This window comes from Diplotaxodon limnothrissa, linkage group LG5 (genome assembly GCF_057381915.1).
Source record: "Diplotaxodon limnothrissa isolate DT_005_m linkage group LG5, D_limnothrissa_male_GT1.1, whole genome shotgun sequence".
Lineage (NCBI taxonomy): Eukaryota > Metazoa > Chordata > Actinopteri > Cichliformes > Cichlidae > Diplotaxodon > Diplotaxodon limnothrissa.
In genome coordinates, this window is record NC_140600.1 from 13691702 (window position 1) to 13707215 (window position 15514).

A 15514-nucleotide genomic window follows, 5' to 3' on the forward strand; every position below is an offset into this window, starting at 1 on the left:
TGGTAATCTCAGTCTCTCACTGAACGAGCTCCTGTGACTGACCAACATGTCATGGAGTGGGTGGGAGGTGTTATCCAACATTGTCTTTATCTTGGACAGCATCCGCCTCTCCGACACCACCTTGAGGGAGTCCAGCTCCATCCCCACAACATTGCTGGCCTTACAGATTAGTTTATTGAGTCTGTTGGCATCTGCGACCCTCAGCCTGCTCCCCCAGCATGCAACAGCATAGAGGATTGCACTGGCCACAACAGACTCATAGAAAATCCTCAGCATTTTCTGGCATATGTTGAAGGACCTCAGTCGCCTCAAAAAATAGAGACGACTCTGGCCCTTCCTGTAAAGTGCTGTGGTGTTTTTAGCCCAGTCCAGTTTATTGTCAATGTGTACTCCAAGGTATTTATAGTCCTCCACAATGTCAACACTGACCCCCTGGATTGAAACAGGGGTCAAGTGTTTCCTGGTCTTCCTGAAGTCCACGATCAGTTCCTTGGTCTTTGCCACGTTGAGCTGCAGATGATTCTGCTCACACCACGTGACAAAGGAGTCGACCACAGCCCGGTACTCTGTCTCATCATCCCTGCTGATGCATCCAACCACCGCAGAGTCATTTTTTCAATAATAATCCCTTACTTTACTCGTTACTTGAAAAGAGTAATCGGATTACTTAAGTAATCGGCAGTAACGCGTTACTGCCCATCTCTGACAACAACTAACCTGCATAATGGGCTTCCATTACAATTCTAAGATACAGTATTAAGTAATCATCAGGTAATGGCATAATATCATTATGCAATTTTCCATATGCCCAAACACTATGCTCTTAAATGCCACTAGTTTAGCCAACAGCAAAGTTGGAGAAAAGGAGCGCTTCAGAGAAAACGTAGTAGTGAAAGGAAGGCTCACTTTATGATGTTTCACTAATTAAGAATTCTTCGTATGGAGGATCAATCATACAACAGCTATAGAATTAACTGGGGTGTCCCTCAAGGTTTAATTTTAGATCCCTTGTTTTTCTTTTTTCTCTTTTTTTCACTTTTGTTACTAAGGGATCCTGCCCATCTCCAAATGCACTTTTCTATGTTGTTTACACCAGATTTTGAGCCTACTATCTGAATATTGAAGCAGAAATCAAGACCAGGTGATTTCCTGTTCTAAGTTGACTGGAGTGGCACCCCGTGTGGTGTTTAAACTTCAGTATGTGTAGTGTGCATACTGTTAAGCTCTTCCACATACCTTGGTTGAAATGAGTAGTTATTTGAGATGCTGTTTATTTTCTGCGCTTTTGGTCACTCAGACCACATCACTTTCTCCAGAGATCAACTGCTAAACATCAGGCAGTCATCTCACTATAGTTCTTATCCATTTTTCACAAACCTGGAAAGTTTTTTGGAGATTTTAGTTGGAGGTGCAGCAGCTCTCTGTGGCTCCTGGAGAAGACGTAGACGGGGGAGTCGCGCTGGTGAAACTACGTTGGCGAGGATTCCGCACGGCACTCCCCTCCATTCACCTCGCGAATCTCCGCTCTCTTCCAAACAAAGTCGACGAATTACTGCTCTTAAACCGGACTAACAAGGACTTTGCACGCTCTGCTGCCCTCTGCTTCACTGAAACCTGGCTCAGTGAGCGAGTCCCAGACGCTGTCTTAAATCTGCCGGGCTTCCAACTTCACCGGGCGGACCGCGAAACAGAGCTCTCAGGGAAAACAAAGGGTGGTGGAGTCTGCTTCTACATTAATGAAGGTTGGTGTACTGATGTCACAGTGTTACAGAAACACTGCAGCCCACACTTGGAAAGTTTTTTCATCAACTGTAAACCTTTTTATTCACCGCGGGAGTTTTCTTCCTTCATGCTGGTCGGAGTTTACATCCCTCCACAGGCCAACGCAAACAACGCACTGTGCGAGCTGGCTGACCAGGGGCCTGTTCTTCGTACGTCGCTTACTACATCCAAGATCAAATGACACATCCAAGACCAAACCATCGCGCTAACCGTGAGCTCGCTAATCCGGTTCCCCGAACACACCTGCTGTTGACGATTAGTACAGCTGGACGCAGTAATGTGACATCACTGGGTGTCGTAAAAGGGGCTACGCATCGATAGTAGAAACATTGATCGGCAACCCGCTGATTGGTCGGCGAAAATGTCGAAGGGGCGTGCACGGTATTTTCCGGCAGCAGAGCAAGAACTCATGAGTGAGGGATTTCAGGAGTTTCAGAGTTTAATTAAAACGCAAGAGAACACTGCAAAGGCTGCAAAAGCAAGGAGAGAGGGCTGGCAGAAAGTTGCTGACAAATCAAACTCGTAGGTAATTTAATAATAATAATAATAATGGATTGGGTTTATATAGCGCTTTCCAAGGCACCCAAAGCGCTGTACGATACCACTATTCATTCACTCCCACATTCACACACTGGTGGAGGCAGCTACGGTTGTAGCCAGGCTGCCATATCGCGCCATCGGCCCCTCTGGCCAACACCAGTAGGCGGTAGGGTAGATCTATCATATGACACTATATTGTCCAATATCATATGGCATTATATTATATTATAATATGTTAGATTATATCCCCTTTCACATTAGAGCCACAACAGGACCCACAAGAACATGGGAACAAGTAAAAGTGGAATACAGGAGTATTCTACAGAATGGTAATATTTATCTCTTAGATTGCTTTTCGTCTCTTGGCAAGGTAATACTGGCCTGTAATACTCTGTTAGTTTGTTCATAACAGCAACCAAGAAAAGGGCAGAGGAAAAAAAGACAGGTGGTGGTCCTGCACCCCCTCGTCAACAAGTTGGTTAAGTAAATAATACCCTCACGGGAATATCGATATCTCTCAATGAGCACACTGTCGCGCTGAGCTAAAGGATCCTGTCTATCCCGCAATATACGCTGAATTCTGAGGACTCTCCTTATCAATCTTGCACCTTCCGCAATGGGTGGCTCGCGTATACGGACAGGACATGGCTGCGACAGGCTTCCCAAATCCACCTTCGCTTTTATAGCCGTGGTCTCTCATCTTGATTACACGAAGTAATTTACAATTACTACTCTGAAATATGAATTACATCTGTAATAATCACATACATGTAATAGAATGTTAATAGTACATTTCCCTTTTTTAGGAAATGACCTGTATGTATCTGTGTGACATCAATAAAAGGATCAAGTGCTGCATTATCTTTAGTTACATTGATGTTATTTATTTATGGTGAAACAGTGGTGGAATATCGCTGTTGCTTTCGTATAAATGAAGCGGACATACCTGCGTGGCCGCGATCTAATCCTGTTTACATAAAGTAAACCTGCTCCCGAGCAGGTTTACGCTTACGGCTCTGTTGCTATGACAGCAAGTCCCGGATGAGCTTCGGGGAACCGAACGATCCAGGATCACGCAAAATCGTCAACAATCTAATCCAGCTAACTTACTTAGCGAGGTACGAAGAACAGGCCCCAGATTACTACCCTGGAGAGGAAATTCCCGGATTCCTTTACAATTATTCTTGGGGATTTTAACAGAGCAAACCTAAACTACGGACTCCCTAAATACAGACAGCATATAGACTGCCCCACCAGGGACAACATCATACTGGATCACTGCTACACCACTCTAAAAGATGCCTATCGCTCTGTGCCCCGGGCAGCTTTGGGACATTCTGATCACTGCATGGTCCATCTTATTCCAGTTTATAGGCAAAAACTCAAACGTGCCAAGCCTGTAGTCAAAACTGTGAAGAAGTGGACTAACGCAGCAAAGCAGGAACTGCAGGATTGTTTTGACTCCACTGATTGGACTGTTTTTGAAGCTGCATCTGAGAACCTAGATGAGCTCACGGACACTGTGACATCATACATCAGTTTCTGTGAAGACGTGTGTGTGCCAACAAAGACCTTTTGCACATACAACAACAATAAACCATGGTTCACTCCTTAACTCCAACATCTTCGTAAGGGCAAGGAGGACGCCTACAGAAGTGGTGACAGGGCCCTGTACAAGCAAGCCAGGAACACACTGACCAAGGAGATCAAAGCAGCTAAAAGCATCTACTCCCAGAAGCTGGAAGAACGGCTCCCAGCCAACGACCCTGTGTCAGTGTGGAGGGGCCTGCAGGAAATCACCAGCTACAGACGCCCCCCACCCACTATTGAAGCAAACAAAGACCTGGCCAACGAGTTAAACACTTTCTATTGCAGGTTTGAGACGGACAGACTCCCACACCCCACCCTCCCCTCCCCAGGGACATTGCTTCAGACATTGACCTCCAACACAACTTCCACCTCTCCCCCCTTCACCCTGCCCCTCCCCAATCCAGTCTCAAAGACCACCCCCACCCTCCCCAATCCAGACCTAACGACCTCCACCACCCTCCCCAATCAAGACTCAACGACCACCCCCACCCTCCCCAATCCAGACTCAACGACCACCACCACCCACTCCAATCCAGACTCAACGACCTCCACCACACCTCTCACCCCCCTTTCCTCCTCCCTGAAACTCAGAATACACACTCAGGATGTGAGCCGACTATTCCAGAAACAGAAGCCCAGGAAAGCCCCCGGACCAGACGGCGTCTCACCCTCCTGCCTCAAAACCTGTACTGAACGGCTGGCTCCCATCTTTACTCGCATCTTCAACAGATCCCTGGAGCTGTGTGAAGTTCCCTCCTGCTTCAAACGCTCCACCATCATCCCTGTTCCCAAGAAACCCACCATCACAGGACTGAATGACTACAGACCTGTCGCCTTGACGTCTGTGGTCATGAAATCCTTCGAACGACTGGTGTTAGCCCATCTGAAAGACATTACAGGCCACCAGCTGGACCCTCTGCAGTTTGCCTACCGGGCAAACAGGTCGGTGGATGATGCAGTGAACATGGGGCTGCATTACATCCTGCAACACCTTGACCGCCCGGGAACTTATGCCAGGGTCCTGTTTGTGGACTTTAGTTCGGCTTTTAACACCATTGTGCCTGAACTTCTCTCCTCCAAACTCTCCCAGCTCAGCGTGTCACCAGCTATCTGTCAGTAGATCACCAGCTTCCTGACAGACAGAAAGCAACAAGTGAGGCTGGGGGAGATCACCTCTGAAACCCGGTCCCTCAGTATTGGTGCCCCTCAAGGATGTGTCCTCTCACCACTACTGTTCTCCCCCTACACTAACGACTGCACCTCCAAGAACTCGGCTGTCAAACTCCTAAAGTTTGCAGATGACCCCACTGTCATTGGCCTCATTCAAGATGGTGATGAGTCTGCATACCGGCAGGAAGTTGAGCGGCTGGTACTCTGGTGCAGTCAGCACAATCTGGAGCTGAACACTCTTAAGACTGTAGAGATGACAGCGGACTTCAGGAGACATCCCTCAACTCTGCTCCCCCTCACCATATCATACAGCCCTGTGTCAACTGCGAAGACCTTCAAGTTCCTGGGTACAACCATCTCCCAGGACCTGAAGTGGGAGACCAACATCAACTCCATCCTCAAAAAGACCCAGCAGAGGATGTACTTCCTGAGACAACTGGGGAAGTACAGTCTTCCACAGGAGCTGCTGATCCAGTTCTACACTGCGGTCATTGAGTCTGGCCTGTGCTCCTCCATCACAGTCTGGTATGGAGCAGCCACTAAACAGGACAGGAGCAGACTGCAGCAGACTGTACGGGCAGCAGAAAGGATCATCGGCACGCCCCTGCCCTCCATCCAGGATCTGTACCTCTCAAGAACCAGGAAACGGGCAGGGAAAATCATCACAGACCCCTCACACCCTGCACACAGACTTTTTGATCTGCTGCCCTCTGGCAGACGGTACAGAAGCCTGCAGACCAGGACCACCCGACACAGGAACAGTTTCTTTCTTTCTTAACAGTTGACCTGTCACACTGCTCCCACTGCCAGACTGCAGCTGCACCTTATGTACATTTTGTAGTATTCATTCCACCTCATTCATTTCTGTATTTTATGTATATAAGTTTAGATTCGTTATTTATAGTTGGTTTACACAGCTTTGTGTATGTATGTGTAATGTGTATATATAGACACGTATGTGTGTGTGTGTGCGTGCGTGCGTGCGTGCGTGTGTGTGATTTACATTGCTGTGCTTAAGAGCCACCATCTACCGGAACCAAATTCCCTGTATGTGTCTGCACATATACTTTGCCAATAAACACGATTCTGATTCTTTATCAGCGTGAACAAGTCTGGCCATTCTCCATGTCTGGCCATGTCTGGCACGAACAAGACCAAAGTCACTTAAATCACCTTTCTTCCATCTTGAGCTGTTGCTGATTAGATATTTGCCTTAACAAGTAATATAACTTGACAACACACCCCTTCACGTTTACACTGTGTCCCTTCCTGTTTGTGGAAGCTACACATGCTGATAAAACAAGAAGTGAGAGCAGCGGAGAGGATCGTAGGTGTTTCTTTTCCCTCCCTCCAGGACACCTATTGCACCCGCTTTAGACTTTTATTTTATTTTTATCTTTTTATCTTTATGTTGTTTTAGTGTACACTGAGGGCTGTGGGAGCATTGCAATTTAAAATTCCTGTGGATGATCTGTACACGTTTTTTTTTTAAATAAAGCTGACTTTGACTTTGACTTGGATTTTGTTTACAGTGAGAGCAAAACTGTGAATACAGTGATGAAAATGGTCAGTACTTTCAAGAATGGTGTGTATATAGCTTTAATATTTAGATATATTATTAACGAATCGCACAATAACAGTGGCGTTGTTCACACTAATCTCCAACAGGGGGCAGCACTTCTCTAAGTCTCTTGTTAGCTTTCAGTCTGTCTCCGCTCTTTTCTCCCTTTGCTGAAAGCTGCTGCGGCGGAAACAGCAGAGTCCAGTGTTTTCCGTAGTCATCGTTCACTAGCGTAAAGGCGAGTCGTTGTAGGCTTTGTCTACTCAAATAAAGGCTTGAGTTTGTTCATTTGTTTATATAATTTAGCCCGAAAATGCCGTTAGAGAATCTAGAGGAAGAGGGTCTTCCCAAGAACCCCGACCTGAGGATAGCACAGCTGAAGTTCCTGCTCACAATGGACGGTCACCGACAGGATGCTAAAGTGAAGACGGAGCTCATGGACGCTATCAAAGCTAACAGTGAGTTAGCATTTCATCCAGTAAAAGATGTTTCATTGGAAACACGAGTCTCACAGTGCACGATTTTGTCTCTTCATCAAGACACCGGGCACATAAATGCTCCATAGATGTGACTCATGTATAAAATGTTAACTTATAATAAATGACGGGCAGCGCAGGAAAGTTAGCATGCTAGCTAACGATAACAGAAGACGTCAACTGTGGAACTCACTGTGTAGTCTATTTTGCATAGCATTACCAAGTTAGAGAGTTTACATTCACTATGCAGTATTTTAAGCCTTTACATTTCCCTTAAGCTAAGGTGACAACCTTTGCGATGTCATGTTAAAATCCTTTCCCGGTTCGTTAATATGAGACGTAAAAGGTGTACGCTGCGTGTTAAGACTCAAGACGTTTATTGTCATTTTCGTATGGTGTTACCCAGCCTGAAATGAAATACTGTTTCTCACCAGCCTCTACAGTGCAATAAGCAATACAGTTTAAAAAGAATAAGTTTCAAAAAGTGCAGCAAAAAAGCCACAAATAGCATAAAAGTTCTAAAACTCCAGTCACATAAGTTAGCGATGTTTCACGTTTTACACCACCTGCTTTCTGTGTTTCAGATATGGCGCCGTATTACGAGAGTCTGTGCAAGGAGCTGAAGTGGCAACTGGATAGTGACCTGCTGAGTAAAATGAAAAAGGCCAACGAGGAGGAGCTGAAGCGCCTGGATGATGTGCTGGAGGATGCAGAGAAGAACCTGGGAGAGAGTGAGATCCGAGACGCTATGATGGCCAAGGCAGAGTATCTCATCAGAATTGGAGACAAGGTATGTTTTCAGAGCAGTCAGAATATTCAAGTTTCCAGGTAGGAAAATGAACACTGTTAATGCCTGTGCATGTTGGAATATCTTTTTAGTTTTAACACTCTACAACACATATCTGCTTCTAAGTGTTTTGGGTGAAACATATTGAATAAAGTTTAGTTTTCAGAATTTTTCCAACAATAGCTGCTCCTTGGAGTTCCCAGATATCACAGCAAAGGGGTTGACAATTCCCTTTGATGTCAACACTAAGTTTACAGCAGTTAAATTGCTGGAAATGAGTTTTTAATTTTGTTTTCCCTTTATTCTCTTAGAGCTGTTTGCATGAAGGTTATCACAGTTGCCACTTCAAAGTTATATGTACAAAAAGTAAGATTGGCTATTGCCTGATCTTATCTGATGTCACCACAGGAGGGCGCCCTAACTGCATTCAGGAAGACTTATGACAAAACTGTGGCTCTGGGTCACAGACTAGACATCGTCTTCTACCTCCTGAGGATTGGCCTCTTTTATATGGATAGTGATCTCATCACACGCAACTCGGAGAAAGCCAAGAGGTAAAGGCTCTTAAAGCTTTGTTCTGAAACAAATCTGTCAGCACTTTTTTTTTTTTCCTTTTCTATTTAATACTCATCTGTCTGTGCATCTCTGTTCACCGCAGCCTTATCGAGGAGGGGGGAGACTGGGACAGGAGAAATCGTCTGAAGGTTTACCAGGGCCTGTACTGTGTGGCCATCAGGGATTTCAAGCAAGCTGCTGAGCTCTTCCTCGACACAGTCTCCACCTTCACTTCCTACGAACTCATGGACTACAAGACGTTTGTTACCTACACCGTTTATGTTTGCATGATTGCTCTCAAGAGGCCTGACCTCCGTGAAAAGGTAGGAGAGAGACTCGTGTCTGCTCACAAGATGTGTAACTTGGCAACATGTCTGCTGGTAAATGTACTAAATATGTTTCTCTGTAGGTTATAAAGGGAGCAGAGATCTTGGAGGTGCTCCACAGTCTGCCCTCTGTTCGCCAGTACCTTTTCTCACTCTACGAGTGCCGTTACTCAGTCTTCTTCCAGTCCCTGGGTGAGGTTTTTGTTGTTGTTGTTGTTGTTGTTGTGTGTGTATTCTCAAGAAAAACATCTGAATGTGAAGAGACTGTACTTACAGCCATTATCTATGCTTGTGTTGGTGCTTTGCCATATTCTGAAAACATAAATATTAAATGTGAAACTTTGTGCCACAGCCACGGTGGAGCAGGAGATGAAGAAGGACTGGCTCTTTGCCCCACACTACCGCTACTACGTGAGGGAGATGAGGATTCAGGCTTACAGCCAGCTGCTAGAGTCCTACCGATCTCTTACTTTGGGATACATGGCTGAGGCATTTGGTGTCAGCACAGAGTTCATTGACCAGTGAGTTTGTTTGTTTTTAAACACCTGTGCATATACTATGTAACTCTGCAAGATTTGGAAAATATTATTGAGTGCCAATACATCCAAGAAGGCAACACTGAAAAACTTAACTGTCGGTCTTTGAGTGTGCAAATTTATTTTTCTTGGTATGCTTTGATTGTTTTATTTTGAACACGTAAATATAAAGTAAGCACAAATTACACTGTAAACAGAAAGCAAAGTACATATCACATAATATACATGCTTGAAAAGATGTATATGTATATAGATGAGGTTTAGTGTCTTGGAATAACTTGTGCTATAAATTGTTACATTCAAACTGGACCATCTGTCTAGAACAGTTATCAGGATGGTACATTGGAAACTTACTAAATCAGAATTACTTCTGCTCAAGAATATAATTAGGAGTCTATAGGCCGATGATCATCATGTAAAACTGGGTGTTATCAGCATAAATGTGGGAGTTAATGCTATGTTTCCTGTTGGGGGGCGATTCTTGCTCCTAATGCCTGTTACATATGATGAAGCTACAGGGCAGCAGTTGGTTGTTGTAGTATTTCTTGGACATTTGTGTCACCATTAAGTTCCTAAATAATTCACAGAAAACATTTGTCAAAATAAAGTTGTCCAAATTCCCTGTTCAGATTTTAGGGAATGCTGGTGTTGGGTTTTTTTTGGTCCTGGCTAACGCAACATATGCCCATCTCCTTCCCACAGGGAACTGTCCCGATTCATAGCTGCTGGCCGCCTCCACTGTAAAATTGACAAAGTTAATGAAATTGTGGAAACTAACAGGTAATGAAACTATCATCGAAACCACAATACTTCGAGTAATTCCCAGAGCACTAAAATTTTGTCCTGTTCTTGCATGCAGACCGGATAGCAAAAACTGGCAGTACCAGGAGACCATCAAGAAGGGCGACTTGCTTCTCAACAGAGTCCAGAAGCTGTCAAGAGTTATTAACATGTAACCACGGAGGCCGCCATCTTCATTAAAGCAAGGGGCTTGTATTATTCTTTTTTGGCATACTGAGACCTTTTGTTTGTCAAAGTAACTCTTCAGTTGTGTAAATAAAACTTGTTTAACTGTTGACATTGCATCACCTGTTTGTTTTAAGAAAGAGGCAGACACATCGTTTCTTATAAATAGCAGTATAAATTATTTTATTTACAGAAACTTGTTACAAAACAAATATACTATACAATCTTTACTTTAAATATTAATTCTAACCTATGTTTTGTTCATGAATTACATAGCAGCCAATACATAAGTCCAGCTGAAAATGATTCTGATAATGTATACCCCAAAAACAAAACCAAAAAAAAAAACTATACACGCTTTTACATAGTATGAATGGTGGTTTTATTTTTTTCTTCCCAGACAAGCTGTATTTTCTCTCACTTTCACATTCCAAGTCTACGGTGCTAAGAAAGAAAACATCCTCGTAATGTTTCCTTGTACTGGAAACAAAGTCGAGATGTCAGTAGAGATTGAGGGTAAACAAAACACTTGAGTGAAGTTTTTAAATACAAACCCTAATAACCCGGAGGGGGCTTAGGCCACACACCGATGCTAAGAAAATCTCAATGGAAAACAAAAACAGAACAAGTGTTTCGCAATGGGCAGCTGACAAGCTCAAGTTCCACTACATTTAGGGTTCAGAGGCAGACTTAAAGCCAAATCCCCTAAATACTTTGAACATTCAAGTAAGGGGAAAAACAACCCAACGAATACTGTCCTCAAACAGTTGGGATGAAACAAATTCAGGCACTTTCTTAATTTGATATTTCTTTTAAGAGCTGCTCAACGCGTTCTTTAAAAGCTGTGATTCAAATTACTCGTTTGGCAACAACGACGCGAGCAGTTGGACCGTAAAAATGTTCCTATTCCTTGCAATAATTTCTGAAGTCCCTTCAGCCTATTTTCTTTTTTTTCGGAATAAAAGAACATGTTTCAATCATGAAATGTGTTTAAGGTTTACAAAGTGTTACGACTGAAGAGTCCACAAAAGATGGTTAGACAGCGGGGGCACAGCTTCGAGCCTGCACGACATCGCAGAATCACAGGCTAATTGGGTCACAGAGTAACTTATTTTATTAATTCGTAGGCAACATAAAATGTGTTGTAAAAGCACATGTGATTGAGACCTTGAAAAGTGAATAAAGGTTTCCTGTCATACTGACACATGCTACAGTGACAACACTTCTTTCCCTAAAGGATCCCAGTACACGATTCATGAGATGCTTCAGCTTCCACATATAGGCATATTGCATTATATAGACTTGGCAGTGAACCACTTCAAATAGTCATGTTCTCTGACTTTCTTTTTTTTGTTTTTTGTTTTTTACTAAATAAATAATGATTTTTCAAAATTGTACCAAAAATTCTGCGTGTACAAAAAAAATGCCTGTGCAAAAATACATATTTGAACTATGTACAATTTGTTAACAAAATATGTTTTCTCAAATAGGGATACTTCAATACTTGTTTGATACATAGGCTACAAGAAAAAAAAAGCTAACTGAAGATTTTTAAAAAAAAAAAGTCTACTAGGTTTTCCACACTAATTGACATCAGTGGAGGTTCCATAAAACAGGTGTTGCCAAAAGATCTAAGATCTATATCCAGTGAAGCCATCTCCATGAATCTCACACTGTAACGCTCGTCCCCGAGACCTCTTGACCTAAGCTATTTCCCAACGAGTGGGGCAAGTATTGCCTGATTTAAGACTATTTTGACAGCGGAACAAGAGTACAATGCCTCGTCTACTGTGACAAATCTCTTCTGAACATAGTGTTACTGCGAGGCATTCAAACTGTAACGTCCAGAGCTTGGGTAGTGGTTACACACAGGAGGGACAATCATACCCACAGAAGACAGGTGACGTGCAAGTTTGCTCCAGTTAAGACGTACCATACCTGATTCCCTATGTTTAAAAAATAAAATAAAATACAATTCACATCTGCCCACATACAGCTGTGGAATTCACTCAGCGGTGTAAGTAACTTGTGGCTATAGTTATACAGCTTGCACAGATTTTCTTCAATCCACAAATGCGCCATCACCGCTTCATAAGCAAGACTGCCCACCTTTTACTTAAAAAAAAAAATAATAAAAAATAAAAGTAGTTGGCAAAGCTGATAGCAGCTTTTTGGCTTGCTTTGTGGACAACTAAAGCAGTGCCTGTGGAGAAAGTAGTTATTTAGTGCTGTTCACAGTTGGGGGTAGGTCTACTGTGGCTATCATTTTGCACGCTGAAAAGATTCCGAAAATTAACAGGCTTCCTCGAGACCGAGCTCTCCCTCTCTGACAAAAGATCCAATCGAATGGGCACATCAGGTGTCCTTTTCACATTTAAAAGCACAACCGTCTTCACCAGGTCTACAAAGCCCCATTGTAGTTCAGTGTAAAAAGATCATAAGAAATCATAGAAAGGTAACACTTGCATAATTATTCCGGGTAATAAAAGAAGTGACCAGATCATCCCTACGGGCTCGTCTCAGGCTACTGCATGTTACCCGAGGTAACTCAACATGTCACCAGGGAGAATCACACTAACAAGAAGTGAAACAAGGTGATTGTGTGTATTTTTCTTAAGGTTTTTGCAAGTAACAGTTTGCTTCTCCTACTGCTTTGCTTGCAAGGCTTCTGAGATCAGGCGCTGGGGGTGTAATTAAGTTGGAAATTCCAGTAGTCCAGCAGAATTTGACATGAGAAAAAACATTACTCATACACACATAAGCACACACACACACACACACACACACTCTCACACAGTCTTTTTTTTTTCCTTTTTCTTTTTTTAAACAAACACGGAAGAGATCTGCTCGTTGTCTCCCCAGTTGCTCAGTGTCATGACGGCTTGTTGCAGCAGCCCTTAACCTGAACCCAATGACCTTTGAACTACAGGATAAGAGACCGATGGCTGTTGCAATTGTTCCTCCGACCAAACAGGAAGACCTCTCAGAATACTGGGACAACAGTGGCGTGGGGGGGGATCCTTGGCTTGCGCATTAGATCCCTGGCGCTCCACGCTATCCCCCATTCAGTTCCCCCTGCCCGCACCTCACACACACATGGCTTTGGGAGAAACGGTAAGGACCACATATACATCATTGGGCAGTCCAAATTATCTCCACCCTGAGGATTGTGGGAAGCTGAGAGTAATGTGGATTTGATTTCAGAAGGCCTCATGCATTCCAGAGCAGTATGCGGACCACTCTGGATTATTTCCCGCCCGCCTGCCAGTTTCATACACTGAAGCCGGACACCACTGTCAGGGACGAGCCTTTGGCTGGAAAAGGAGAGGAGAAAAACATAATCTTAAAATGGCTGTAAAGTCATCAGTCCATAAACTAGTTTTGCAGTTTAAGATGAGGCTTTAATTTCTAGCAAGAATTATTTCTTTGTCTTTTTTTTTTTTTTTTTTTTTAAATCGGGAGATTCAAATGTCAGTCAAGATCATTGAATGTAATCAGAAATGTCTTATCACCTGATAGTTTTGGCATTATATATCAAATACTATGAATACCTCATTTCCTCATCTTTACTCAGTTTATATCAGCCCTTCAGGTTCTTTAATATTTCATTTCATTCATTTTGATAATTCACATGAAAAACAAAAGAAAAAAGTTTTTGTTTTTTTTAAAAAGGATTATGGCTGAATACCACTTGGGCACTTTGCTTGGAGGATGCAGTTTATGTGCATGATAGCTCAGAACTGTGAGGTGTTCATAGTCATACTTTATTCATTTATTTTGAAGTAATACACTACACTTTTATTAGTCTGTGTTCAGAATAAGAAAATTGCCGTGACCTAATATATATCTGAAAAATGTGGAACTGTAATCATGGTTTAATGTAGTATCCTTAAAATCTTAATAATATCCATCCTTATCCTAAGATGACCCACATCCCCAAATTTTAAGTGCAGTGAACTGAGAAAGAAACGAAATCTTTCACAAGATGCAATCAGTGAAAACGAAAACACATCCTGAATGTGTCTCAAAAACCAACCTGATGTAAATGAGAGTTGTTGGGTAGACCCGGTGTCCCTGGTATACTCCGCCCATGCTTCCCATGGATGTTGTTAATGGCAGGTGACTTGGCCACTTTGGGTCTACCTGGTCCTGGCCCCCCACCTCCTACTCCGAGCCCACCTTCCCCACCTCCGCTATTTACGCCACTGGAGGCAGAAGAGCTTTTGCGCTTCTTGGCCTCCAGGCGCCCGTCTGAGGAGTGGTGACTAAAGCTGGTGTGGTGGTCAGATGAGGATTGGTGGTGGACAAAAGGTCCCAATGAAAGTGTTGAGTCACTGCTGTTCATTACCACGCTCATACGCTTGATGGACTCTGCAGGGCTGCCCGAGGGAGGACCTCGTGCTGGTGGCCCAGAGGAGCCACCGGCGGAACTGCCAGAGAGCTCGGCCTTGAGGCTAAGGGAGTTTGTTCGCACAGTAGGCCCACAGTTAAGCCCCACACTGTGAACCCCACTATGGGAGGAGGATGACGATGAGGACGAAGGACCTAATGAGCTGTGGTGGTAGGTGCTCCCTGAGCTGCCGACATTTGCACAGTTCTTCTTAAAAGAGGAGGAAGAGAAGTTGGCATTGGAAGAGGAAGATTCAGTGGAGCCATGGGATGAAGAGAGGATAGAACTGTTCTTCCTCTTCTTCCCCGAGCTGAAGCTAGCGCCGCTACTGGTATTGTTGGCTCCAGTGCTTCCTCCACTGGTGGCGTTGGGGATGACGGTTATGGAGGAGCCAGACGAGCTCTCCTTGGGCTTAAAAGATGATGACGATTTGGTAGTGCTGCTGCCAGAGGAACGGGACTTAGGCACCCGGCCTGAGGTTAGGGAAGGAGCTGAAGAAGAAGAGGATGAGGACAAGTGGGCTGAAGGCATCTGCGGCGACGAAGACACTTGTCGGGCTTGTGTGGTGCCATAGGCCGGGTGCTCAGCCCCACCCTGCGGCGAGCTGCGGGCATTTAAGGTGGTCCCATAGGAGAGCACTGACTTGCCCTCGTAGGATTGGCTGTAAGGAGTCTGCGGCAAGGTGGCAGGAGGGCCCAGGAAGCCTGAAGAGGGAGTGCTACAGTGGGAATTTGTGCTTGTCCTATAGGTGGGTGCAACAGAGGAGGAGTTCTCCAAGGCTAAGGGGATTTTCCTGAAGCAAAGAATATCAGAAATTAGCCAATTATTAACTTGA

At 44.0% G+C, this 15514-nt stretch overlaps 2 protein-coding genes across 2 annotated transcripts in view; one reads left to right on the forward strand and one right to left on the reverse strand.

Moving 5' to 3' along the window:
• The first annotated feature begins 6831 nt into the window (after positions 1-6831).
• Positions 6832-10364, forward strand: psmd6 (proteasome 26S subunit, non-ATPase 6). The gene is made up of 8 exons (XM_085353895.1): positions 6832-7101; positions 7704-7909; positions 8315-8460; positions 8565-8784; positions 8871-8979; positions 9140-9308; positions 10026-10103; positions 10183-10364. The coding sequence occupies exons 1-8, from the start codon at positions 6957-6959 to the stop codon at positions 10277-10279; spliced, it is 1170 nt and encodes a 389-aa protein (XP_085210021.1). The 5' UTR covers positions 6832-6956; the 3' UTR covers positions 10280-10364.
• An 866-nt stretch (positions 10365-11230) lies between these two features.
• atxn7 (ataxin 7) overlaps positions 11231-15514 on the reverse strand; it is a 28897-nt gene continuing 24613 nt past the window's right edge. The window contains exons 12-13 of the mRNA XM_085353078.1: positions 14326-15472; positions 11231-13603 (exon numbers count right to left, since the gene is read on the reverse strand). Of these exons, the coding sequence (XP_085209204.1) occupies positions 13586-13603; positions 14326-15472 (1165 nt within the window). The 3' untranslated portion in view covers positions 11231-13585. The remainder of the gene's footprint in view (positions 13604-14325; positions 15473-15514) is intronic.

Coding starts and splice junctions, on each gene's coding strand:
- psmd6 (XM_085353895.1), top strand. CDS start 6,957: ATGCCGTTAGAGAATCTAGAGGAAGAGGGTCTTCCCAAGAACCCCGAC. Junction 7,102..7,703: donor GGACGCTATCAAAGCTAACA/GTGAGTTAGCAT, acceptor TCTGTGTTTCAG/ATATGGCGCCGTATTACGAG. Junction 8,980..9,139: donor AGTCTTCTTCCAGTCCCTGG/GTGAGGTTTTTG, acceptor TTTGTGCCACAG/CCACGGTGGAGCAGGAGATG.